At 64.7% G+C, this 23,879-nt stretch overlaps 9 protein-coding genes across 19 annotated transcripts; all 9 read right to left on the bottom strand.

The window, feature by feature from the left end:
- Positions 1-516: 516 nt before the first annotated feature.
- On the bottom strand, positions 517-2,254 carry ABB37_02331 (putative mitochondrial glycosomal phosphoenolpyruvate carboxykinase; the record flags this gene model as incomplete). Of its 2 annotated transcripts, none has more annotated exons than XM_015799281.1 (1): positions 517-2,254. In XM_015799281.1, exon 1 carries the CDS (start codon positions 2,092-2,094, stop codon positions 517-519), a length of 1,578 nt encoding a protein of 525 aa, XP_015662759.1. In that variant the 5' UTR covers positions 2,095-2,254. The 2 variants fall into 2 exon arrangements, with proteins under 2 accessions (XP_015662759.1, XP_015662760.1); XM_015799282.1 differs by having other exon boundaries at positions 517-2,221.
- An 878-nt stretch (positions 2,255-3,132) lies between these two features.
- ABB37_02330 (putative mitochondrial glycosomal phosphoenolpyruvate carboxykinase) lies at positions 3,133-4,870 on the bottom strand (the record flags this gene model as incomplete). Of its 2 annotated transcripts, none has more annotated exons than XM_015799279.1 (1): positions 3,133-4,870. In XM_015799279.1, the coding sequence occupies exon 1, from the start codon at positions 4,708-4,710 to the stop codon at positions 3,133-3,135; it is 1,578 nt and encodes a 525-aa protein (XP_015662757.1). In that variant the 5' UTR covers positions 4,711-4,870. The 2 variants fall into 2 exon arrangements, with proteins under 2 accessions (XP_015662757.1, XP_015662758.1); XM_015799280.1 differs by having other exon boundaries at positions 3,133-4,837.
- An 878-nt stretch (positions 4,871-5,748) lies between these two features.
- On the bottom strand, positions 5,749-7,486 carry ABB37_02329 (putative mitochondrial glycosomal phosphoenolpyruvate carboxykinase; the record flags this gene model as incomplete). Its single annotated transcript, XM_015799278.1, has 1 exon — positions 5,749-7,486. The coding sequence occupies exon 1, from the start codon at positions 7,324-7,326 to the stop codon at positions 5,749-5,751; it is 1,578 nt and encodes a 525-aa protein (XP_015662756.1). The 5' UTR covers positions 7,327-7,486.
- An 878-nt stretch (positions 7,487-8,364) lies between these two features.
- On the bottom strand, positions 8,365-10,102 carry ABB37_02328 (putative mitochondrial glycosomal phosphoenolpyruvate carboxykinase; the record flags this gene model as incomplete). 2 transcript variants are annotated; one of them, XM_015799276.1, is made up of 1 exon in its annotated part: positions 8,365-10,102. In XM_015799276.1, exon 1 carries the CDS (start codon positions 9,940-9,942, stop codon positions 8,365-8,367), a length of 1,578 nt encoding a protein of 525 aa, XP_015662754.1. In that variant the 5' UTR covers positions 9,943-10,102. The 2 variants fall into 2 exon arrangements, with proteins under 2 accessions (XP_015662754.1, XP_015662755.1); XM_015799277.1 differs by having other exon boundaries at positions 8,365-10,069.
- Positions 10,103-10,980: 878 nt separating this feature from the next.
- ABB37_02327 (putative mitochondrial glycosomal phosphoenolpyruvate carboxykinase) lies at positions 10,981-12,718 on the bottom strand (the record flags this gene model as incomplete). 2 transcript variants are annotated; one of them, XM_015799274.1, is made up of 1 exon in its annotated part: positions 10,981-12,718. In XM_015799274.1, the coding sequence occupies exon 1, from the start codon at positions 12,556-12,558 to the stop codon at positions 10,981-10,983; it is 1,578 nt and encodes a 525-aa protein (XP_015662752.1). In that variant the 5' UTR covers positions 12,559-12,718. The 2 variants fall into 2 exon arrangements, with proteins under 2 accessions (XP_015662752.1, XP_015662753.1); XM_015799275.1 differs by having other exon boundaries at positions 10,981-12,685.
- Positions 12,719-13,596: 878 nt separating this feature from the next.
- On the bottom strand, positions 13,597-15,334 carry ABB37_02326 (putative mitochondrial glycosomal phosphoenolpyruvate carboxykinase; the record flags this gene model as incomplete). 2 transcript variants are annotated; one of them, XM_015799272.1, is made up of 1 exon in its annotated part: positions 13,597-15,334. In XM_015799272.1, the coding sequence occupies exon 1, from the start codon at positions 15,172-15,174 to the stop codon at positions 13,597-13,599; it is 1,578 nt and encodes a 525-aa protein (XP_015662750.1). In that variant the 5' UTR covers positions 15,175-15,334. The 2 variants fall into 2 exon arrangements, with proteins under 2 accessions (XP_015662750.1, XP_015662751.1); XM_015799273.1 differs by having other exon boundaries at positions 13,597-15,301.
- Positions 15,335-16,212: 878 nt separating this feature from the next.
- On the bottom strand, positions 16,213-17,950 carry ABB37_02325 (putative mitochondrial glycosomal phosphoenolpyruvate carboxykinase; the record flags this gene model as incomplete). Its single annotated transcript, XM_015799271.1, has 1 exon — positions 16,213-17,950. The coding sequence occupies exon 1, from the start codon at positions 17,788-17,790 to the stop codon at positions 16,213-16,215; it is 1,578 nt and encodes a 525-aa protein (XP_015662749.1). The 5' UTR covers positions 17,791-17,950.
- An 878-nt stretch (positions 17,951-18,828) lies between these two features.
- ABB37_02324 (putative mitochondrial glycosomal phosphoenolpyruvate carboxykinase) lies at positions 18,829-20,566 on the bottom strand (the record flags this gene model as incomplete). Of its 2 annotated transcripts, none has more annotated exons than XM_015799269.1 (1): positions 18,829-20,566. In XM_015799269.1, exon 1 carries the CDS (start codon positions 20,404-20,406, stop codon positions 18,829-18,831), a length of 1,578 nt encoding a protein of 525 aa, XP_015662747.1. In that variant the 5' UTR covers positions 20,407-20,566. The 2 variants fall into 2 exon arrangements, with proteins under 2 accessions (XP_015662747.1, XP_015662748.1); XM_015799270.1 differs by having other exon boundaries at positions 18,829-20,533.
- An 878-nt stretch (positions 20,567-21,444) lies between these two features.
- Positions 21,445-23,301, bottom strand: ABB37_02323 (putative mitochondrial glycosomal phosphoenolpyruvate carboxykinase; the record flags this gene model as incomplete). Of its 5 annotated transcripts, none has more annotated exons than XM_015799264.1 (1): positions 21,445-23,301. In XM_015799264.1, the coding sequence occupies exon 1, from the start codon at positions 23,020-23,022 to the stop codon at positions 21,445-21,447; it is 1,578 nt and encodes a 525-aa protein (XP_015662742.1). In that variant the 5' UTR covers positions 23,023-23,301. The 5 variants fall into 5 exon arrangements, with proteins under 5 accessions (XP_015662742.1, XP_015662743.1, XP_015662744.1 ...); XM_015799265.1 differs by having other exon boundaries at positions 21,445-23,269; XM_015799266.1 differs by having other exon boundaries at positions 21,445-23,166.
- Positions 23,302-23,879: the final 578 nt, after the last annotated feature.

The following is a 23,879-nucleotide window of genomic DNA, read 5'->3' as shown; positions in this document are numbered from 1 at the left end:
AGGAGACACGCCAGCAACGTAGCTGGTCACGCGCACGAGATTCGAATATTTTGATGTCCTCCCGGACTCCGGCACCACGCTCCTCGCTGGTCGCCGGCGGAAAGGCCGTTACATCGCACAGGGACAGGGGGTGCCGCGTCACACACGCACACGCACACCGTCGCGCAGCGCAGCGCAGCACCCCGCGTCGACGTTTTACAGCAAAGTCAGTTATGTTTAACAACGAGAAAAAGAAGCGAAAAGAGAAGACCATTGTGGGATGGATTAACGCGTCAGAAAGGAAAGCACAAGGCCCGACGAGCCGCGCGAGCGCTGGCGCATCGACCTGACGCCACAGCGCAGACCGCCCACCCCTGGCAGGCCATCGCCGCGCCGTCGCAGGCTCGCGCGCACACGCACATTCGCCCAGCCGGGGCAGCCGGCAGCCGCAGCGCTCGCACGCAGAGGTCGAGGCCTCCGCGGGGATGCGCAAACGGGCCACGCAGCACCCGGCACGCGCCACGCAGCTCCTGCGCACTACAGGTGCGCCGTCTCCACGTACTTGGGCACGGCGGACTTCAGCGCGTCGCTCGCCTTCGCCGCAAAGCGCTTCTGGAAGCTCGCCTGGAACATGCCCACCAGCTCCTTCGTCGTCTCGTTGAAGGCCTTCACGTCCTTCCACGCCTTGCGGGGGTCCAGCAGGTGCGACGGCACGCGCGCGCACCTCTTCGGGATGTGCAGGCCCCAGCCCGGGTACACGTCGTACTCCTCCTTGTCCAGGCTTCCGTCGTGGATCGCGTCGATCACGGCGCGCGTCACCTTCAGCGGCATGCGCTTCGCACCGCGGTCCGCACGCCCGCCAGCGTAGCCGGTGTTCAGCAGCCACGCCCTCGCGTTGTGCTGCCGCATCTTGTTCGCAAGCTGCTCGCCGTAGAACGTGCCGTGGCGCACGAGGAACGCAGCGCCGAAGCACGATGAGAACACGGGCTTCGCCACCGGCTGGCTGCCAGCCTCCACGCCCGGCACGTTCGCCGTGTAGCCCATGATGAACCAGAACATCGCCTGCTCCGGCGTCAGGCGCGCAACGGGCGGCATCACGCCGAAGGCGTCGTTCGTCAGGAAGATCACGTTGCGCGGGTGCCCGGCAACGGCGTGCTTCAGCGCGCCGGGGATGTGCTCCAGCGGGTACGCAACGCGCGTGTTCTTGCAGATCGACTCGTCGTAGAAGTCGATCTCGTGCGTCACCTTGTCCAGCACGCAGTTCTCCGCCACAGCGCCGAACTTCACCGCGTTGTAGATCTCCTCCTCCGTCTTCGGGTTCAGCGCGATCGCCTTCGCGTAGCAGCCGCCCTCGATGTTGAACACGCCGCGGTCCGTCCACACGTGCTCGTCGTCGCCGATCAGCATGCGGCGCGGGTCAGCGGACAGCGTCGTCTTGCCGGTGCCGCTCAGGCCGAAGAACACAGTCACGTCGCCCGTCTTGCCGACGTTCGCCGACGCGTGCATGCACAGGTGGTTCTGGCGCGGCATCAGCTCGAACATCACCGTCAGCATGCCCTTCTTCATCTCGCCCGCGTACTCCGTGCCGAGGATCACCTCCTCGCGCGTCTTGAAGTTCAGCGACACGGACGTCTTCGACGTGATGCCGGGCACGGACGGGTCGGCGGGGCACTGGCCGGCGTTGTAGATCGTGTACTCCGGCTCGCCGAAGTTCGCAAGCTCCTCGGGCGTCGGGCGGATCAGCATGCACCGCATGAACAGCGCGTGGTACGGGCGCGTCGTGATCACGCGCACCTTGAGGCGGTAGCGCTCGTCGTGGCCGGCGAAGCAGTCCACGATGAACAGGTGCTCGCGCGAGTTCAGGAACTCCATCGCGCGCTTCTTCGCCTTCGCGAACGAGTCCTCGCTCAGCTTCATGTTCACGCTGCCCCAGTCCACGTTATCGTGCACGTCCGCCGTGTCCACCACGCGCTTGTCCGCCGGCGAGCGGCCGGTCTTCGCGTACGACAGCACGCACAGCGCGCCGCGGGCGCTCAGCATGGAGTCCTTCTCCAGCTTCAGCGCCCACTCCACCAGCTCCGGTGCCGTCAGGTTGCGGTGCATAATCGGGGCCATGGTTGCTACTTCACGGGGGTGGGGGTGAAGAAACGGGTAGTTAGGGGTGGTTTTGATGGTGGAAGAAAAAAAAACAGGTCGGTGTATTTTGAGTCGGCAAGCCGTTGCGACGCAGCTTGGTTTTGCTTGAGAGGTGTTAGGGATCCGTGAACAGAATTCTGCGGCGGTGTGCGGCGGTGCGGGTGTACACGCAGGGCCGCAAAGAGAGAGCGTGGGGGAGAGGGGGTGGGAGGGCGATAGCAAGGACGGGAAGGCGTGTGGGAAGAGGCGCGGCCTCCACACAAACGGTGGCTGGTGCAGCAAACGCACCAGCAGCAGCGGCAGATGCGCGCACACGGAAGGACGTCGCAGGCACCACAGCAGCGCCGCAGCAGCGCCGCTACTCCGCTCCGCCACGCTGCGCTTCACAGGGGCAGCAACAGCCCGGTCGTCACCTCACTCCGTTTGACGGTGCGCTTGGTTGTTTTGTCTTCGTTTTGTCAGGCCTGTCGCTACCGTCGCCGGCAGCCGCCGAAATATTTAAGGAGACACGCCAGCAACGTAGCTGGTCACGCGCACGAGATTCGAATATTTTGATGTCCTCCCGGACTCCGGCACCACGCTCCTCGCTGGTCGCCGGCGGAAAGGCCGTTACATCGCACAGGGACAGGGGGTGCCGCGTCACACACGCACACGCACACCGTCGCGCAGCGCAGCGCAGCACCCCGCGTCGACGTTTTACAGCAAAGTCAGTTATGTTTAACAACGAGAAAAAGAAGCGAAAAGAGAAGACCATTGTGGGATGGATTAACGCGTCAGAAAGGAAAGCACAAGGCCCGACGAGCCGCGCGAGCGCTGGCGCATCGACCTGACGCCACAGCGCAGACCGCCCACCCCTGGCAGGCCATCGCCGCGCCGTCGCAGGCTCGCGCGCACACGCACATTCGCCCAGCCGGGGCAGCCGGCAGCCGCAGCGCTCGCACGCAGAGGTCGAGGCCTCCGCGGGGATGCGCAAACGGGCCACGCAGCACCCGGCACGCGCCACGCAGCTCCTGCGCACTACAGGTGCGCCGTCTCCACGTACTTGGGCACGGCGGACTTCAGCGCGTCGCTCGCCTTCGCCGCAAAGCGCTTCTGGAAGCTCGCCTGGAACATGCCCACCAGCTCCTTCGTCGTCTCGTTGAAGGCCTTCACGTCCTTCCACGCCTTGCGGGGGTCCAGCAGGTGCGACGGCACGCGCGCGCACCTCTTCGGGATGTGCAGGCCCCAGCCCGGGTACACGTCGTACTCCTCCTTGTCCAGGCTTCCGTCGTGGATCGCGTCGATCACGGCGCGCGTCACCTTCAGCGGCATGCGCTTCGCACCGCGGTCCGCACGCCCGCCAGCGTAGCCGGTGTTCAGCAGCCACGCCCTCGCGTTGTGCTGCCGCATCTTGTTCGCAAGCTGCTCGCCGTAGAACGTGCCGTGGCGCACGAGGAACGCAGCGCCGAAGCACGATGAGAACACGGGCTTCGCCACCGGCTGGCTGCCAGCCTCCACGCCCGGCACGTTCGCCGTGTAGCCCATGATGAACCAGAACATCGCCTGCTCCGGCGTCAGGCGCGCAACGGGCGGCATCACGCCGAAGGCGTCGTTCGTCAGGAAGATCACGTTGCGCGGGTGCCCGGCAACGGCGTGCTTCAGCGCGCCGGGGATGTGCTCCAGCGGGTACGCAACGCGCGTGTTCTTGCAGATCGACTCGTCGTAGAAGTCGATCTCGTGCGTCACCTTGTCCAGCACGCAGTTCTCCGCCACAGCGCCGAACTTCACCGCGTTGTAGATCTCCTCCTCCGTCTTCGGGTTCAGCGCGATCGCCTTCGCGTAGCAGCCGCCCTCGATGTTGAACACGCCGCGGTCCGTCCACACGTGCTCGTCGTCGCCGATCAGCATGCGGCGCGGGTCAGCGGACAGCGTCGTCTTGCCGGTGCCGCTCAGGCCGAAGAACACAGTCACGTCGCCCGTCTTGCCGACGTTCGCCGACGCGTGCATGCACAGGTGGTTCTGGCGCGGCATCAGCTCGAACATCACCGTCAGCATGCCCTTCTTCATCTCGCCCGCGTACTCCGTGCCGAGGATCACCTCCTCGCGCGTCTTGAAGTTCAGCGACACGGACGTCTTCGACGTGATGCCGGGCACGGACGGGTCGGCGGGGCACTGGCCGGCGTTGTAGATCGTGTACTCCGGCTCGCCGAAGTTCGCAAGCTCCTCGGGCGTCGGGCGGATCAGCATGCACCGCATGAACAGCGCGTGGTACGGGCGCGTCGTGATCACGCGCACCTTGAGGCGGTAGCGCTCGTCGTGGCCGGCGAAGCAGTCCACGATGAACAGGTGCTCGCGCGAGTTCAGGAACTCCATCGCGCGCTTCTTCGCCTTCGCGAACGAGTCCTCGCTCAGCTTCATGTTCACGCTGCCCCAGTCCACGTTATCGTGCACGTCCGCCGTGTCCACCACGCGCTTGTCCGCCGGCGAGCGGCCGGTCTTCGCGTACGACAGCACGCACAGCGCGCCGCGGGCGCTCAGCATGGAGTCCTTCTCCAGCTTCAGCGCCCACTCCACCAGCTCCGGTGCCGTCAGGTTGCGGTGCATAATCGGGGCCATGGTTGCTACTTCACGGGGGTGGGGGTGAAGAAACGGGTAGTTAGGGGTGGTTTTGATGGTGGAAGAAAAAAAAACAGGTCGGTGTATTTTGAGTCGGCAAGCCGTTGCGACGCAGCTTGGTTTTGCTTGAGAGGTGTTAGGGATCCGTGAACAGAATTCTGCGGCGGTGTGCGGCGGTGCGGGTGTACACGCAGGGCCGCAAAGAGAGAGCGTGGGGGAGAGGGGGTGGGAGGGCGATAGCAAGGACGGGAAGGCGTGTGGGAAGAGGCGCGGCCTCCACACAAACGGTGGCTGGTGCAGCAAACGCACCAGCAGCAGCGGCAGATGCGCGCACACGGAAGGACGTCGCAGGCACCACAGCAGCGCCGCAGCAGCGCCGCTACTCCGCTCCGCCACGCTGCGCTTCACAGGGGCAGCAACAGCCCGGTCGTCACCTCACTCCGTTTGACGGTGCGCTTGGTTGTTTTGTCTTCGTTTTGTCAGGCCTGTCGCTACCGTCGCCGGCAGCCGCCGAAATATTTAAGGAGACACGCCAGCAACGTAGCTGGTCACGCGCACGAGATTCGAATATTTTGATGTCCTCCCGGACTCCGGCACCACGCTCCTCGCTGGTCGCCGGCGGAAAGGCCGTTACATCGCACAGGGACAGGGGGTGCCGCGTCACACACGCACACGCACACCGTCGCGCAGCGCAGCGCAGCACCCCGCGTCGACGTTTTACAGCAAAGTCAGTTATGTTTAACAACGAGAAAAAGAAGCGAAAAGAGAAGACCATTGTGGGATGGATTAACGCGTCAGAAAGGAAAGCACAAGGCCCGACGAGCCGCGCGAGCGCTGGCGCATCGACCTGACGCCACAGCGCAGACCGCCCACCCCTGGCAGGCCATCGCCGCGCCGTCGCAGGCTCGCGCGCACACGCACATTCGCCCAGCCGGGGCAGCCGGCAGCCGCAGCGCTCGCACGCAGAGGTCGAGGCCTCCGCGGGGATGCGCAAACGGGCCACGCAGCACCCGGCACGCGCCACGCAGCTCCTGCGCACTACAGGTGCGCCGTCTCCACGTACTTGGGCACGGCGGACTTCAGCGCGTCGCTCGCCTTCGCCGCAAAGCGCTTCTGGAAGCTCGCCTGGAACATGCCCACCAGCTCCTTCGTCGTCTCGTTGAAGGCCTTCACGTCCTTCCACGCCTTGCGGGGGTCCAGCAGGTGCGACGGCACGCGCGCGCACCTCTTCGGGATGTGCAGGCCCCAGCCCGGGTACACGTCGTACTCCTCCTTGTCCAGGCTTCCGTCGTGGATCGCGTCGATCACGGCGCGCGTCACCTTCAGCGGCATGCGCTTCGCACCGCGGTCCGCACGCCCGCCAGCGTAGCCGGTGTTCAGCAGCCACGCCCTCGCGTTGTGCTGCCGCATCTTGTTCGCAAGCTGCTCGCCGTAGAACGTGCCGTGGCGCACGAGGAACGCAGCGCCGAAGCACGATGAGAACACGGGCTTCGCCACCGGCTGGCTGCCAGCCTCCACGCCCGGCACGTTCGCCGTGTAGCCCATGATGAACCAGAACATCGCCTGCTCCGGCGTCAGGCGCGCAACGGGCGGCATCACGCCGAAGGCGTCGTTCGTCAGGAAGATCACGTTGCGCGGGTGCCCGGCAACGGCGTGCTTCAGCGCGCCGGGGATGTGCTCCAGCGGGTACGCAACGCGCGTGTTCTTGCAGATCGACTCGTCGTAGAAGTCGATCTCGTGCGTCACCTTGTCCAGCACGCAGTTCTCCGCCACAGCGCCGAACTTCACCGCGTTGTAGATCTCCTCCTCCGTCTTCGGGTTCAGCGCGATCGCCTTCGCGTAGCAGCCGCCCTCGATGTTGAACACGCCGCGGTCCGTCCACACGTGCTCGTCGTCGCCGATCAGCATGCGGCGCGGGTCAGCGGACAGCGTCGTCTTGCCGGTGCCGCTCAGGCCGAAGAACACAGTCACGTCGCCCGTCTTGCCGACGTTCGCCGACGCGTGCATGCACAGGTGGTTCTGGCGCGGCATCAGCTCGAACATCACCGTCAGCATGCCCTTCTTCATCTCGCCCGCGTACTCCGTGCCGAGGATCACCTCCTCGCGCGTCTTGAAGTTCAGCGACACGGACGTCTTCGACGTGATGCCGGGCACGGACGGGTCGGCGGGGCACTGGCCGGCGTTGTAGATCGTGTACTCCGGCTCGCCGAAGTTCGCAAGCTCCTCGGGCGTCGGGCGGATCAGCATGCACCGCATGAACAGCGCGTGGTACGGGCGCGTCGTGATCACGCGCACCTTGAGGCGGTAGCGCTCGTCGTGGCCGGCGAAGCAGTCCACGATGAACAGGTGCTCGCGCGAGTTCAGGAACTCCATCGCGCGCTTCTTCGCCTTCGCGAACGAGTCCTCGCTCAGCTTCATGTTCACGCTGCCCCAGTCCACGTTATCGTGCACGTCCGCCGTGTCCACCACGCGCTTGTCCGCCGGCGAGCGGCCGGTCTTCGCGTACGACAGCACGCACAGCGCGCCGCGGGCGCTCAGCATGGAGTCCTTCTCCAGCTTCAGCGCCCACTCCACCAGCTCCGGTGCCGTCAGGTTGCGGTGCATAATCGGGGCCATGGTTGCTACTTCACGGGGGTGGGGGTGAAGAAACGGGTAGTTAGGGGTGGTTTTGATGGTGGAAGAAAAAAAAACAGGTCGGTGTATTTTGAGTCGGCAAGCCGTTGCGACGCAGCTTGGTTTTGCTTGAGAGGTGTTAGGGATCCGTGAACAGAATTCTGCGGCGGTGTGCGGCGGTGCGGGTGTACACGCAGGGCCGCAAAGAGAGAGCGTGGGGGAGAGGGGGTGGGAGGGCGATAGCAAGGACGGGAAGGCGTGTGGGAAGAGGCGCGGCCTCCACACAAACGGTGGCTGGTGCAGCAAACGCACCAGCAGCAGCGGCAGATGCGCGCACACGGAAGGACGTCGCAGGCACCACAGCAGCGCCGCAGCAGCGCCGCTACTCCGCTCCGCCACGCTGCGCTTCACAGGGGCAGCAACAGCCCGGTCGTCACCTCACTCCGTTTGACGGTGCGCTTGGTTGTTTTGTCTTCGTTTTGTCAGGCCTGTCGCTACCGTCGCCGGCAGCCGCCGAAATATTTAAGGAGACACGCCAGCAACGTAGCTGGTCACGCGCACGAGATTCGAATATTTTGATGTCCTCCCGGACTCCGGCACCACGCTCCTCGCTGGTCGCCGGCGGAAAGGCCGTTACATCGCACAGGGACAGGGGGTGCCGCGTCACACACGCACACGCACACCGTCGCGCAGCGCAGCGCAGCACCCCGCGTCGACGTTTTACAGCAAAGTCAGTTATGTTTAACAACGAGAAAAAGAAGCGAAAAGAGAAGACCATTGTGGGATGGATTAACGCGTCAGAAAGGAAAGCACAAGGCCCGACGAGCCGCGCGAGCGCTGGCGCATCGACCTGACGCCACAGCGCAGACCGCCCACCCCTGGCAGGCCATCGCCGCGCCGTCGCAGGCTCGCGCGCACACGCACATTCGCCCAGCCGGGGCAGCCGGCAGCCGCAGCGCTCGCACGCAGAGGTCGAGGCCTCCGCGGGGATGCGCAAACGGGCCACGCAGCACCCGGCACGCGCCACGCAGCTCCTGCGCACTACAGGTGCGCCGTCTCCACGTACTTGGGCACGGCGGACTTCAGCGCGTCGCTCGCCTTCGCCGCAAAGCGCTTCTGGAAGCTCGCCTGGAACATGCCCACCAGCTCCTTCGTCGTCTCGTTGAAGGCCTTCACGTCCTTCCACGCCTTGCGGGGGTCCAGCAGGTGCGACGGCACGCGCGCGCACCTCTTCGGGATGTGCAGGCCCCAGCCCGGGTACACGTCGTACTCCTCCTTGTCCAGGCTTCCGTCGTGGATCGCGTCGATCACGGCGCGCGTCACCTTCAGCGGCATGCGCTTCGCACCGCGGTCCGCACGCCCGCCAGCGTAGCCGGTGTTCAGCAGCCACGCCCTCGCGTTGTGCTGCCGCATCTTGTTCGCAAGCTGCTCGCCGTAGAACGTGCCGTGGCGCACGAGGAACGCAGCGCCGAAGCACGATGAGAACACGGGCTTCGCCACCGGCTGGCTGCCAGCCTCCACGCCCGGCACGTTCGCCGTGTAGCCCATGATGAACCAGAACATCGCCTGCTCCGGCGTCAGGCGCGCAACGGGCGGCATCACGCCGAAGGCGTCGTTCGTCAGGAAGATCACGTTGCGCGGGTGCCCGGCAACGGCGTGCTTCAGCGCGCCGGGGATGTGCTCCAGCGGGTACGCAACGCGCGTGTTCTTGCAGATCGACTCGTCGTAGAAGTCGATCTCGTGCGTCACCTTGTCCAGCACGCAGTTCTCCGCCACAGCGCCGAACTTCACCGCGTTGTAGATCTCCTCCTCCGTCTTCGGGTTCAGCGCGATCGCCTTCGCGTAGCAGCCGCCCTCGATGTTGAACACGCCGCGGTCCGTCCACACGTGCTCGTCGTCGCCGATCAGCATGCGGCGCGGGTCAGCGGACAGCGTCGTCTTGCCGGTGCCGCTCAGGCCGAAGAACACAGTCACGTCGCCCGTCTTGCCGACGTTCGCCGACGCGTGCATGCACAGGTGGTTCTGGCGCGGCATCAGCTCGAACATCACCGTCAGCATGCCCTTCTTCATCTCGCCCGCGTACTCCGTGCCGAGGATCACCTCCTCGCGCGTCTTGAAGTTCAGCGACACGGACGTCTTCGACGTGATGCCGGGCACGGACGGGTCGGCGGGGCACTGGCCGGCGTTGTAGATCGTGTACTCCGGCTCGCCGAAGTTCGCAAGCTCCTCGGGCGTCGGGCGGATCAGCATGCACCGCATGAACAGCGCGTGGTACGGGCGCGTCGTGATCACGCGCACCTTGAGGCGGTAGCGCTCGTCGTGGCCGGCGAAGCAGTCCACGATGAACAGGTGCTCGCGCGAGTTCAGGAACTCCATCGCGCGCTTCTTCGCCTTCGCGAACGAGTCCTCGCTCAGCTTCATGTTCACGCTGCCCCAGTCCACGTTATCGTGCACGTCCGCCGTGTCCACCACGCGCTTGTCCGCCGGCGAGCGGCCGGTCTTCGCGTACGACAGCACGCACAGCGCGCCGCGGGCGCTCAGCATGGAGTCCTTCTCCAGCTTCAGCGCCCACTCCACCAGCTCCGGTGCCGTCAGGTTGCGGTGCATAATCGGGGCCATGGTTGCTACTTCACGGGGGTGGGGGTGAAGAAACGGGTAGTTAGGGGTGGTTTTGATGGTGGAAGAAAAAAAAACAGGTCGGTGTATTTTGAGTCGGCAAGCCGTTGCGACGCAGCTTGGTTTTGCTTGAGAGGTGTTAGGGATCCGTGAACAGAATTCTGCGGCGGTGTGCGGCGGTGCGGGTGTACACGCAGGGCCGCAAAGAGAGAGCGTGGGGGAGAGGGGGTGGGAGGGCGATAGCAAGGACGGGAAGGCGTGTGGGAAGAGGCGCGGCCTCCACACAAACGGTGGCTGGTGCAGCAAACGCACCAGCAGCAGCGGCAGATGCGCGCACACGGAAGGACGTCGCAGGCACCACAGCAGCGCCGCAGCAGCGCCGCTACTCCGCTCCGCCACGCTGCGCTTCACAGGGGCAGCAACAGCCCGGTCGTCACCTCACTCCGTTTGACGGTGCGCTTGGTTGTTTTGTCTTCGTTTTGTCAGGCCTGTCGCTACCGTCGCCGGCAGCCGCCGAAATATTTAAGGAGACACGCCAGCAACGTAGCTGGTCACGCGCACGAGATTCGAATATTTTGATGTCCTCCCGGACTCCGGCACCACGCTCCTCGCTGGTCGCCGGCGGAAAGGCCGTTACATCGCACAGGGACAGGGGGTGCCGCGTCACACACGCACACGCACACCGTCGCGCAGCGCAGCGCAGCACCCCGCGTCGACGTTTTACAGCAAAGTCAGTTATGTTTAACAACGAGAAAAAGAAGCGAAAAGAGAAGACCATTGTGGGATGGATTAACGCGTCAGAAAGGAAAGCACAAGGCCCGACGAGCCGCGCGAGCGCTGGCGCATCGACCTGACGCCACAGCGCAGACCGCCCACCCCTGGCAGGCCATCGCCGCGCCGTCGCAGGCTCGCGCGCACACGCACATTCGCCCAGCCGGGGCAGCCGGCAGCCGCAGCGCTCGCACGCAGAGGTCGAGGCCTCCGCGGGGATGCGCAAACGGGCCACGCAGCACCCGGCACGCGCCACGCAGCTCCTGCGCACTACAGGTGCGCCGTCTCCACGTACTTGGGCACGGCGGACTTCAGCGCGTCGCTCGCCTTCGCCGCAAAGCGCTTCTGGAAGCTCGCCTGGAACATGCCCACCAGCTCCTTCGTCGTCTCGTTGAAGGCCTTCACGTCCTTCCACGCCTTGCGGGGGTCCAGCAGGTGCGACGGCACGCGCGCGCACCTCTTCGGGATGTGCAGGCCCCAGCCCGGGTACACGTCGTACTCCTCCTTGTCCAGGCTTCCGTCGTGGATCGCGTCGATCACGGCGCGCGTCACCTTCAGCGGCATGCGCTTCGCACCGCGGTCCGCACGCCCGCCAGCGTAGCCGGTGTTCAGCAGCCACGCCCTCGCGTTGTGCTGCCGCATCTTGTTCGCAAGCTGCTCGCCGTAGAACGTGCCGTGGCGCACGAGGAACGCAGCGCCGAAGCACGATGAGAACACGGGCTTCGCCACCGGCTGGCTGCCAGCCTCCACGCCCGGCACGTTCGCCGTGTAGCCCATGATGAACCAGAACATCGCCTGCTCCGGCGTCAGGCGCGCAACGGGCGGCATCACGCCGAAGGCGTCGTTCGTCAGGAAGATCACGTTGCGCGGGTGCCCGGCAACGGCGTGCTTCAGCGCGCCGGGGATGTGCTCCAGCGGGTACGCAACGCGCGTGTTCTTGCAGATCGACTCGTCGTAGAAGTCGATCTCGTGCGTCACCTTGTCCAGCACGCAGTTCTCCGCCACAGCGCCGAACTTCACCGCGTTGTAGATCTCCTCCTCCGTCTTCGGGTTCAGCGCGATCGCCTTCGCGTAGCAGCCGCCCTCGATGTTGAACACGCCGCGGTCCGTCCACACGTGCTCGTCGTCGCCGATCAGCATGCGGCGCGGGTCAGCGGACAGCGTCGTCTTGCCGGTGCCGCTCAGGCCGAAGAACACAGTCACGTCGCCCGTCTTGCCGACGTTCGCCGACGCGTGCATGCACAGGTGGTTCTGGCGCGGCATCAGCTCGAACATCACCGTCAGCATGCCCTTCTTCATCTCGCCCGCGTACTCCGTGCCGAGGATCACCTCCTCGCGCGTCTTGAAGTTCAGCGACACGGACGTCTTCGACGTGATGCCGGGCACGGACGGGTCGGCGGGGCACTGGCCGGCGTTGTAGATCGTGTACTCCGGCTCGCCGAAGTTCGCAAGCTCCTCGGGCGTCGGGCGGATCAGCATGCACCGCATGAACAGCGCGTGGTACGGGCGCGTCGTGATCACGCGCACCTTGAGGCGGTAGCGCTCGTCGTGGCCGGCGAAGCAGTCCACGATGAACAGGTGCTCGCGCGAGTTCAGGAACTCCATCGCGCGCTTCTTCGCCTTCGCGAACGAGTCCTCGCTCAGCTTCATGTTCACGCTGCCCCAGTCCACGTTATCGTGCACGTCCGCCGTGTCCACCACGCGCTTGTCCGCCGGCGAGCGGCCGGTCTTCGCGTACGACAGCACGCACAGCGCGCCGCGGGCGCTCAGCATGGAGTCCTTCTCCAGCTTCAGCGCCCACTCCACCAGCTCCGGTGCCGTCAGGTTGCGGTGCATAATCGGGGCCATGGTTGCTACTTCACGGGGGTGGGGGTGAAGAAACGGGTAGTTAGGGGTGGTTTTGATGGTGGAAGAAAAAAAAACAGGTCGGTGTATTTTGAGTCGGCAAGCCGTTGCGACGCAGCTTGGTTTTGCTTGAGAGGTGTTAGGGATCCGTGAACAGAATTCTGCGGCGGTGTGCGGCGGTGCGGGTGTACACGCAGGGCCGCAAAGAGAGAGCGTGGGGGAGAGGGGGTGGGAGGGCGATAGCAAGGACGGGAAGGCGTGTGGGAAGAGGCGCGGCCTCCACACAAACGGTGGCTGGTGCAGCAAACGCACCAGCAGCAGCGGCAGATGCGCGCACACGGAAGGACGTCGCAGGCACCACAGCAGCGCCGCAGCAGCGCCGCTACTCCGCTCCGCCACGCTGCGCTTCACAGGGGCAGCAACAGCCCGGTCGTCACCTCACTCCGTTTGACGGTGCGCTTGGTTGTTTTGTCTTCGTTTTGTCAGGCCTGTCGCTACCGTCGCCGGCAGCCGCCGAAATATTTAAGGAGACACGCCAGCAACGTAGCTGGTCACGCGCACGAGATTCGAATATTTTGATGTCCTCCCGGACTCCGGCACCACGCTCCTCGCTGGTCGCCGGCGGAAAGGCCGTTACATCGCACAGGGACAGGGGGTGCCGCGTCACACACGCACACGCACACCGTCGCGCAGCGCAGCGCAGCACCCCGCGTCGACGTTTTACAGCAAAGTCAGTTATGTTTAACAACGAGAAAAAGAAGCGAAAAGAGAAGACCATTGTGGGATGGATTAACGCGTCAGAAAGGAAAGCACAAGGCCCGACGAGCCGCGCGAGCGCTGGCGCATCGACCTGACGCCACAGCGCAGACCGCCCACCCCTGGCAGGCCATCGCCGCGCCGTCGCAGGCTCGCGCGCACACGCACATTCGCCCAGCCGGGGCAGCCGGCAGCCGCAGCGCTCGCACGCAGAGGTCGAGGCCTCCGCGGGGATGCGCAAACGGGCCACGCAGCACCCGGCACGCGCCACGCAGCTCCTGCGCACTACAGGTGCGCCGTCTCCACGTACTTGGGCACGGCGGACTTCAGCGCGTCGCTCGCCTTCGCCGCAAAGCGCTTCTGGAAGCTCGCCTGGAACATGCCCACCAGCTCCTTCGTCGTCTCGTTGAAGGCCTTCACGTCCTTCCACGCCTTGCGGGGGTCCAGCAGGTGCGACGGCACGCGCGCGCACCTCTTCGGGATGTGCAGGCCCCAGCCCGGGTACACGTCGTACTCCTCCTTGTCCAGGCTTCCGTCGTGGATCGCGTCGATCACGGCGCGCGTCACCTTCAGCGGCATGCGCTTCGCACCGCGGTCCGCACGCCCGCCAGCGTAGCCGGTGTTCAGCAGCCACGCCCTCGCGTTGTGCTGCCGCATCTTGTTCGCAAGCTGCTCGCCGTAGAACGTGCCGTGGCGCACGAGGAACGCAGCGCCGAAGCACGATGAGAACACGGGCTTCGCCACCGGCTGGCTGCCAGCCTCCACGCCCGGCACGTTCGCCGTGTAGCCCATGATGAACCAGAACATCGCCTGCTCCGGCGTCAGGCGCGCAACGGGCGGCATCACGCCGAAGGCGTCGTTCGTCAGGAAGATCACGTTGCGCGGGTGCCCGGCAACGGCGTGCTTCAGCGCGCCGGGGATGTGCTCCAGCGGGTACGCAACGCGCGTGTTCTTGCAGATCGACTCGTCGTAGAAGTCGATCTCGTGCGTCACCTTGTCCAGCACGCAGTTCTCCGCCACAGCGCCGAACTTCACCGCGTTGTAGATCTCCTCCTCCGTCTTCGGGTTCAGCGCGATCGCCTTCGCGTAGCAGCCGCCCTCGATGTTGAACACGCCGCGGTCCGTCCACACGTGCTCGTCGTCGCCGATCAGCATGCGGCGCGGGTCAGCGGACAGCGTCGTCTTGCCGGTGCCGCTCAGGCCGAAGAACACAGTCACGTCGCCCGTCTTGCCGACGTTCGCCGACGCGTGCATGCACAGGTGGTTCTGGCGCGGCATCAGCTCGAACATCACCGTCAGCATGCCCTTCTTCATCTCGCCCGCGTACTCCGTGCCGAGGATCACCTCCTCGCGCGTCTTGAAGTTCAGCGACACGGACGTCTTCGACGTGATGCCGGGCACGGACGGGTCGGCGGGGCACTGGCCGGCGTTGTAGATCGTGTACTCCGGCTCGCCGAAGTTCGCAAGCTCCTCGGGCGTCGGGCGGATCAGCATGCACCGCATGAACAGCGCGTGGTACGGGCGCGTCGTGATCACGCGCACCTTGAGGCGGTAGCGCTCGTCGTGGCCGGCGAAGCAGTCCACGATGAACAGGTGCTCGCGCGAGTTCAGGAACTCCATCGCGCGCTTCTTCGCCTTCGCGAACGAGTCCTCGCTCAGCTTCATGTTCACGCTGCCCCAGTCCACGTTATCGTGCACGTCCGCCGTGTCCACCACGCGCTTGTCCGCCGGCGAGCGGCCGGTCTTCGCGTACGACAGCACGCACAGCGCGCCGCGGGCGCTCAGCATGGAGTCCTTCTCCAGCTTCAGCGCCCACTCCACCAGCTCCGGTGCCGTCAGGTTGCGGTGCATAATCGGGGCCATGGTTGCTACTTCACGGGGGTGGGGGTGAAGAAACGGGTAGTTAGGGGTGGTTTTGATGGTGGAAGAAAAAAAAACAGGTCGGTGTATTTTGAGTCGGCAAGCCGTTGCGACGCAGCTTGGTTTTGCTTGAGAGGTGTTAGGGATCCGTGAACAGAATTCTGCGGCGGTGTGCGGCGGTGCGGGTGTACACGCAGGGCCGCAAAGAGAGAGCGTGGGGGAGAGGGGGTGGGAGGGCGATAGCAAGGACGGGAAGGCGTGTGGGAAGAGGCGCGGCCTCCACACAAACGGTGGCTGGTGCAGCAAACGCACCAGCAGCAGCGGCAGATGCGCGCACACGGAAGGACGTCGCAGGCACCACAGCAGCGCCGCAGCAGCGCCGCTACTCCGCTCCGCCACGCTGCGCTTCACAGGGGCAGCAACAGCCCGGTCGTCACCTCACTCCGTTTGACGGTGCGCTTGGTTGTTTTGTCTTCGTTTTGTCAGGCCTGTCGCTACCGTCGCCGGCAGCCGCCGAAATATTTAAGGAGACACGCCAGCAACGTAGCTGGTCACGCGCACGAGATTCGAATATTTTGATGTCCTCCCGGACTCCGGCACCACGCTCCTCGCTGGTCGCCGGCGGAAAGGCCGTTACATCGCACAGGGACAGGGGGTGCCGCGTCACACACGCACACGCACACCGTCGCGCAGCGCAGCGCAGCACCCCGCGTCGACGTTTTACAGCAAAGTCAGTTATGTTTAACAACGAGAAAAAGAAGCGAAAAGAGAAGACCATTGTGGGATGGATTAACGCGTCAGAAAGGAAAGCACAAGGCCCGACGAGCCGCGCGAGCGCTGGCGCATCGACCTGACGCCACAGCGCAGACCGCCCACCCCTGGCAGGCCATCGCCGCGCCGTCGCAGGCTCGCGCGCACACGCACATTCGCCCAGCCGGGGCAGCCGGCAGCCGCAGCGCTCGCACGCAGAGGTCGAGGCCTCCGCGGGGATGCGCAAACGGGCCACGCAGCACCCGGCACGCGCCACGCAGCTCCTGCGCACTACAGGTGCGCCGTCTCCACGTACTTGGGCACGGCGGACTTCAGCGCGTCGCTCGCCTTCGCCGCAAAGCGCTTCTGGAAGCTCGCCTGGAACATGCCCACCAGCTCCTTCGTCGTCTCGTTGAAGGCCTTCACGTCCTTCCACGCCTTGCGGGGGTCCAGCAGGTGCGACGGCACGCGCGCGCACCTCTTCGGGATGTGCAGGCCCCAGCCCGGGTACACGTCGTACTCCTCCTTGTCCAGGCTTCCGTCGTGGATCGCGTCGATCACGGCGCGCGTCACCTTCAGCGGCATGCGCTTCGCACCGCGGTCCGCACGCCCGCCAGCGTAGCCGGTGTTCAGCAGCCACGCCCTCGCGTTGTGCTGCCGCATCTTGTTCGCAAGCTGCTCGCCGTAGAACGTGCCGTGGCGCACGAGGAACGCAGCGCCGAAGCACGATGAGAACACGGGCTTCGCCACCGGCTGGCTGCCAGCCTCCACGCCCGGCACGTTCGCCGTGTAGCCCATGATGAACCAGAACATCGCCTGCTCCGGCGTCAGGCGCGCAACGGGCGGCATCACGCCGAAGGCGTCGTTCGTCAGGAAGATCACGTTGCGCGGGTGCCCGGCAACGGCGTGCTTCAGCGCGCCGGGGATGTGCTCCAGCGGGTACGCAACGCGCGTGTTCTTGCAGATCGACTCGTCGTAGAAGTCGATCTCGTGCGTCACCTTGTCCAGCACGCAGTTCTCCGCCACAGCGCCGAACTTCACCGCGTTGTAGATCTCCTCCTCCGTCTTCGGGTTCAGCGCGATCGCCTTCGCGTAGCAGCCGCCCTCGATGTTGAACACGCCGCGGTCCGTCCACACGTGCTCGTCGTCGCCGATCAGCATGCGGCGCGGGTCAGCGGACAGCGTCGTCTTGCCGGTGCCGCTCAGGCCGAAGAACACAGTCACGTCGCCCGTCTTGCCGACGTTCGCCGACGCGTGCATGCACAGGTGGTTCTGGCGCGGCATCAGCTCGAACATCACCGTCAGCATGCCCTTCTTCATCTCGCCCGCGTACTCCGTGCCGAGGATCACCTCCTCGCGCGTCTTGAAGTTCAGCGACACGGACGTCTTCGACGTGATGCCGGGCACGGACGGGTCGGCGGGGCACTGGCCGGCGTTGTAGATCGTGTACTCCGGCTCGCCGAAGTTCGCAAGCTCCTCGGGCGTCGGGCGGATCAGCATGCACCGCATGAACAGCGCGTGGTACGGGCGCGTCGTGATCACGCGCACCTTGAGGCGGTAGCGCTCGTCGTGGCCGGCGAAGCAGTCCACGATGAACAGGTGCTCGCGCGAGTTCAGGAACTCCATCGCGCGCTTCTTCGCCTTCGCGAACGAGTCCTCGCTCAGCTTCATGTTCACGCTGCCCCAGTCCACGTTATCGTGCACGTCCGCCGTGTCCACCACGCGCTTGTCCGCCGGCGAGCGGCCGGTCTTCGCGTACGACAGCACGCACAGCGCGCCGCGGGCGCTCAGCATGGAGTCCTTCTCCAGCTTCAGCGCCCACTCCACCAGCTCCGGTGCCGTCAGGTTGCGGTGCATAATCGGGGCCATGGTTGCTACTTCACGGGGGTGGGGGTGAAGAAACGGGTAGTTAGGGGTGGTTTTGATGGTGGAAGAAAAAAAAACAGGTCGGTGTATTTTGAGTCGGCAAGCCGTTGCGACGCAGCTTGGTTTTGCTTGAGAGGTGTTAGGGATCCGTGAACAGAATTCTGCGGCGGTGTGCGGCGGTGCGGGTGTACACGCAGGGCCGCAAAGAGAGAGCGTGGGGGAGAGGGGGTGGGAGGGCGATAGCAAGGACGGGAAGGCGTGTGGGAAGAGGCGCGGCCTCCACACAAACGGTGGCTGGTGCAGCAAACGCACCAGCAGCAGCGGCAGATGCGCGCACACGGAAGGACGTCGCAGGCACCACAGCAGCGCCGCAGCAGCGCCGCTACTCCGCTCCGCCACGCTGCGCTTCACAGGGGCAGCAACAGCCCGGTCGTCACCTCACTCCGTTTGACGGTGCGCTTGGTTGTTTTGTCTTCGTTTTGTCAGGCCTGTCGCTACCGTCGCCGGCAGCCGCCGAAATATTTAAGGAGACACGCCAGCAACGTAGCTGGTCACGCGCACGAGATTCGAATATTTTGATGTCCTCCCGGACTCCGGCACCACGCTCCTCGCTGGTCGCCGGCGGAAAGGCCGTTACATCGCACAGGGACAGGGGGTGCCGCGTCACACACGCACACGCACACCGTCGCGCAGCGCAGCGCAGCACCCCGCGTCGACGTTTTACAGCAAAGTCAGTTATGTTTAACAACGAGAAAAAGAAGCGAAAAGAGAAGACCATTGTGGGATGGATTAACGCGTCAGAAAGGAAAGCACAAGGCCCGACGAGCCGCGCGAGCGCTGGCGCATCGACCTGACGCCACAGCGCAGACCGCCCACCCCTGGCAGGCCATCGCCGCGCCGTCGCAGGCTCGCGCGCACACGCACATTCGCCCAGCCGGGGCAGCCGGCAGCCGCAGCGCTCGCACGCAGAGGTCGAGGCCTCCGCGGGGATGCGCAAACGGGCCACGCAGCACCCGGCACGCGCCACGCAGCTCCTGCGCACTACAGGTGCGCCGTCTCCACGTACTTGGGCACGGCGGACTTCAGCGCGTCGCTCGCCTTCGCCGCAAAGCGCTTCTGGAAGCTCGCCTGGAACATGCCCACCAGCTCCTTCGTCGTCTCGTTGAAGGCCTTCACGTCCTTCCACGCCTTGCGGGGGTCCAGCAGGTGCGACGGCACGCGCGCGCACCTCTTCGGGATGTGCAGGCCCCAGCCCGGGTACACGTCGTACTCCTCCTTGTCCAGGCTTCCGTCGTGGATCGCGTCGATCACGGCGCGCGTCACCTTCAGCGGCATGCGCTTCGCACCGCGGTCCGCACGCCCGCCAGCGTAGCCGGTGTTCAGCAGCCACGCCCTCGCGTTGTGCTGCCGCATCTTGTTCGCAAGCTGCTCGCCGTAGAACGTGCCGTGGCGCACGAGGAACGCAGCGCCGAAGCACGATGAGAACACGGGCTTCGCCACCGGCTGGCTGCCAGCCTCCACGCCCGGCACGTTCGCCGTGTAGCCCATGATGAACCAGAACATCGCCTGCTCCGGCGTCAGGCGCGCAACGGGCGGCATCACGCCGAAGGCGTCGTTCGTCAGGAAGATCACGTTGCGCGGGTGCCCGGCAACGGCGTGCTTCAGCGCGCCGGGGATGTGCTCCAGCGGGTACGCAACGCGCGTGTTCTTGCAGATCGACTCGTCGTAGAAGTCGATCTCGTGCGTCACCTTGTCCAGCACGCAGTTCTCCGCCACAGCGCCGAACTTCACCGCGTTGTAGATCTCCTCCTCCGTCTTCGGGTTCAGCGCGATCGCCTTCGCGTAGCAGCCGCCCTCGATGTTGAACACGCCGCGGTCCGTCCACACGTGCTCGTCGTCGCCGATCAGCATGCGGCGCGGGTCAGCGGACAGCGTCGTCTTGCCGGTGCCGCTCAGGCCGAAGAACACAGTCACGTCGCCCGTCTTGCCGACGTTCGCCGACGCGTGCATGCACAGGTGGTTCTGGCGCGGCATCAGCTCGAACATCACCGTCAGCATGCCCTTCTTCATCTCGCCCGCGTACTCCGTGCCGAGGATCACCTCCTCGCGCGTCTTGAAGTTCAGCGACACGGACGTCTTCGACGTGATGCCGGGCACGGACGGGTCGGCGGGGCACTGGCCGGCGTTGTAGATCGTGTACTCCGGCTCGCCGAAGTTCGCAAGCTCCTCGGGCGTCGGGCGGATCAGCATGCACCGCATGAACAGCGCGTGGTACGGGCGCGTCGTGATCACGCGCACCTTGAGGCGGTAGCGCTCGTCGTGGCCGGCGAAGCAGTCCACGATGAACAGGTGCTCGCGCGAGTTCAGGAACTCCATCGCGCGCTTCTTCGCCTTCGCGAACGAGTCCTCGCTCAGCTTCATGTTCACGCTGCCCCAGTCCACGTTATCGTGCACGTCCGCCGTGTCCACCACGCGCTTGTCCGCCGGCGAGCGGCCGGTCTTCGCGTACGACAGCACGCACAGCGCGCCGCGGGCGCTCAGCATGGAGTCCTTCTCCAGCTTCAGCGCCCACTCCACCAGCTCCGGTGCCGTCAGGTTGCGGTGCATAATCGGGGCCATGGTTGCTACTTCACGGGGGTGGGGGTGAAGAAACGGGTAGTTAGGGGTGGTTTTGATGGTGGAAGAAAAAAAAACAGGTCGGTGTATTTTGAGTCGGCAAGCCGTTGCGACGCAGCTTGGTTTTGCTTGAGAGGTGTTAGGGATCCGTGAACAGAATTCTGCGGCGGTGTGCGGCGGTGCGGGTGTACACGCAGGGCCGCAAAGAGAGAGCGTGGGGGAGAGGGGGTGGGAGGGCGATAGCAAGGACGGGAAGGCGTGTGGGAAGAGGCGCGGCCTCCACACAAACGGTGGCTGGTGCAGCAAACGCACCAGCAGCAGCGGCAGATGCGCGCACACGGAAGGACGTCGCAGGCACCACAGCAGCGCCGCAGCAGCGCCGCTACTCCGCTCCGCCACGCTGCGCTTCACAGGGGCAGCAACAGCCCGGTCGTCACCTCACTCCGTTTGACGGTGCGCTTGGTTGTTTTGTCTTCGTTTTGTCAGGCCTGTCGCTACCGTCGCCGGCAGCCGCCGAAATATTTAAGGAGACACGCCAGCAACGTAGCTGGTCACGCGCACGAGATTCGAATATTTTGATGTCCTCCCGGACTCCGGCACCACGCTCCTCGCTGGTCGCCGGCGGAAAGGCCGTTACATCGCACAGGGACAGGGGGTGCCGCGTCACACACGCACACGCACACCGTCGCGCAGCGCAGCGCAGCACCCCGCGTCGACGTTTTACAGCAAAGTCAGTTATGTTTAACAACGAGAAAAAGAAGCGAAAAGAGAAGACCATTGTGGGATGGATTAACGCGTCAGAAAGGAAAGCACAAGGCCCGACGAGCCGCGCGAGCGCTGGCGCATCGACCTGACGCCACAGCGCAGACCGCCCACCCCTGGCAGGCCATCGCCGCGCCGTCGCAGGCTCGCGCGCACACGCACATTCGCCCAGCCGGGGCAGCCGGCAGCCGCAGCGCTCGCACGCAGAGGTCGAGGCCTCCGCGGGGATGCGCAAACGGGCCACGCAGCACCCGGCACGCGCCACGCAGCTCCTGCGCACTACAGGTGCGCCGTCTCCACGTACTTGGGCACGGCGGACTTCAGCGCGTCGCTCGCCTTCGCCGCAAAGCGCTTCTGGAAGCTCGCCTGGAACATGCCCACCAGCTCCTTCGTCGTCTCGTTGAAGGCCTTCACGTCCTTCCACGCCTTGCGGGGGTCCAGCAGGTGCGACGGCACGCGCGCGCACCTCTTCGGGATGTGCAGGCCCCAGCCCGGGTACACGTCGTACTCCTCCTTGTCCAGGCTTCCGTCGTGGATCGCGTCGATCACGGCGCGCGTCACCTTCAGCGGCATGCGCTTCGCACCGCGGTCCGCACGCCCGCCAGCGTAGCCGGTGTTCAGCAGCCACGCCCTCGCGTTGTGCTGCCGCATCTTGTTCGCAAGCTGCTCGCCGTAGAACGTGCCGTGGCGCACGAGGAACGCAGCGCCGAAGCACGATGAGAACACGGGCTTCGCCACCGGCTGGCTGCCAGCCTCCACGCCCGGCACGTTCGCCGTGTAGCCCATGATGAACCAGAACATCGCCTGCTCCGGCGTCAGGCGCGCAACGGGCGGCATCACGCCGAAGGCGTCGTTCGTCAGGAAGATCACGTTGCGCGGGTGCCCGGCAACGGCGTGCTTCAGCGCGCCGGGGATGTGCTCCAGCGGGTACGCAACGCGCGTGTTCTTGCAGATCGACTCGTCGTAGAAGTCGATCTCGTGCGTCACCTTGTCCAGCACGCAGTTCTCCGCCACAGCGCCGAACTTCACCGCGTTGTAGATCTCCTCCTCCGTCTTCGGGTTCAGCGCGATCGCCTTCGCGTAGCAGCCGCCCTCGATGTTGAACACGCCGCGGTCCGTCCACACGTGCTCGTCGTCGCCGATCAGCATGCGGCGCGGGTCAGCGGACAGCGTCGTCTTGCCGGTGCCGCTCAGGCCGAAGAACACAGTCACGTCGCCCGTCTTGCCGACGTTCGCCGACGCGTGCATGCACAGGTGGTTCTGGCGCGGCATCAGCTCGAACATCACCGTCAGCATGCCCTTCTTCATCTCGCCCGCGTACTCCGTGCCGAGGATCACCTCCTCGCGCGTCTTGAAGTTCAGCGACACGGACGTCTTCGACGTGATGCCGGGCACGGACGGGTCGGCGGGGCACTGGCCGGCGTTGTAGATCGTGTACTCCGGCTCGCCGAAGTTCGCAAGCTCCTCGGGCGTCGGGCGGATCAGCATGCACCGCATGAACAGCGCGTGGTACGGGCGCGTCGTGATCACGCGCACCTTGAGGCGGTAGCGCTCGTCGTGGCCGGCGAAGCAGTCCACGATGAACAGGTGCTCGCGCGAGTTCAGGAACTCCATCGCGCGCTTCTTCGCCTTCGCGAACGAGTCCTCGCTCAGCTTCATGTTCACGCTGCCCCAGTCCACGTTATCGTGCACGTCCGCCGTGTCCACCACGCGCTTGTCCGCCGGCGAGCGGCCGGTCTTCGCGTACGACAGCACGCACAGCGCGCCGCGGGCGCTCAGCATGGAGTCCTTCTCCAGCTTCAGCGCCCACTCCACCAGCTCCGGTGCCGTCAGGTTGCGGTGCATAATCGGGGCCATCTTGTTATATGCGTTAAATAGACTTGAGGTCTGTATAGTTGTGATGTCGTTGGTCTTTTGTGGATGTATAAGAGAAGTGGCGAAGAATCTGATAGTGCGCGGGGATGAGAAGTACGTGTTCCGCGCAACGAAGCCGCACAGTCGGAGGCGGATGAACATGGAGGGATCGGTGGGGAAGAGAGGTTCGGACAACCGGCGAGGGAAAAGAAGAAGAGTAGTCGTTATGATAGAAGGCGAAGGTGAAGCTAAGTTTTGAATGCAGTGAAAAGCAGCCGCGCTGGCCAAAAAGAAGCGGTGTGGTTAAGTTTGTGGGTGTGTGTTGGAGAAAACAATAAAGGAGGCATTCTACTGCACCACCATGTCGAGAAGCTGTCGCGTGTGGCACAGCACGCAAACATTTATTGTTGTGTTGTGTCTCTTGTCATTTGTTAGTGCAACTACGGCACAGCGTTCGTTTCTTCCCCTCCCCTCCCGCCCTTTTTCAGCCCTGGCGTGGCAACACAGAGGATCGGGAACGGAGCGTAGAAATCGCGAAGATCTGTGCTCTTGAGCAAAGACACCCAGAGATGAAGAGGCCATCGGTTTCGCCTCAACGGGGACAGTCGCTTGGTGCACAATAGCACTCGCTCGCCTACGGCGCCCCGCTCCTCCTCCCACCCCGCACCCCGTTTCTTCCGAAATCGGTGAGTTGGTGTTTAGCGCGAGCATTGAGACTTCGCTTGTTTTGTTTTTCTTGCTTGTTACGGTGTTTAGGTTATTGATGAGTTTTCTGTTTACGTCGCTTTTACTGCTGTCCTTCCGTAAAGTTGATCTATTATTTCTTTTAACGAGGAAATACACTACAATAAAACTGTTTC

Source organism: Leptomonas pyrrhocoris (assembly GCF_001293395.1).
Source record: "Leptomonas pyrrhocoris isolate H10 chromosome Unknown, whole genome shotgun sequence".
NCBI classification, from domain to species: domain Eukaryota; phylum Euglenozoa; class Kinetoplastea; order Trypanosomatida; family Trypanosomatidae; genus Leptomonas; species Leptomonas pyrrhocoris.
Note: the sequence above shows the minus strand (reverse complement) of the source record. Positions and strands in the feature narration are given on the sequence as shown.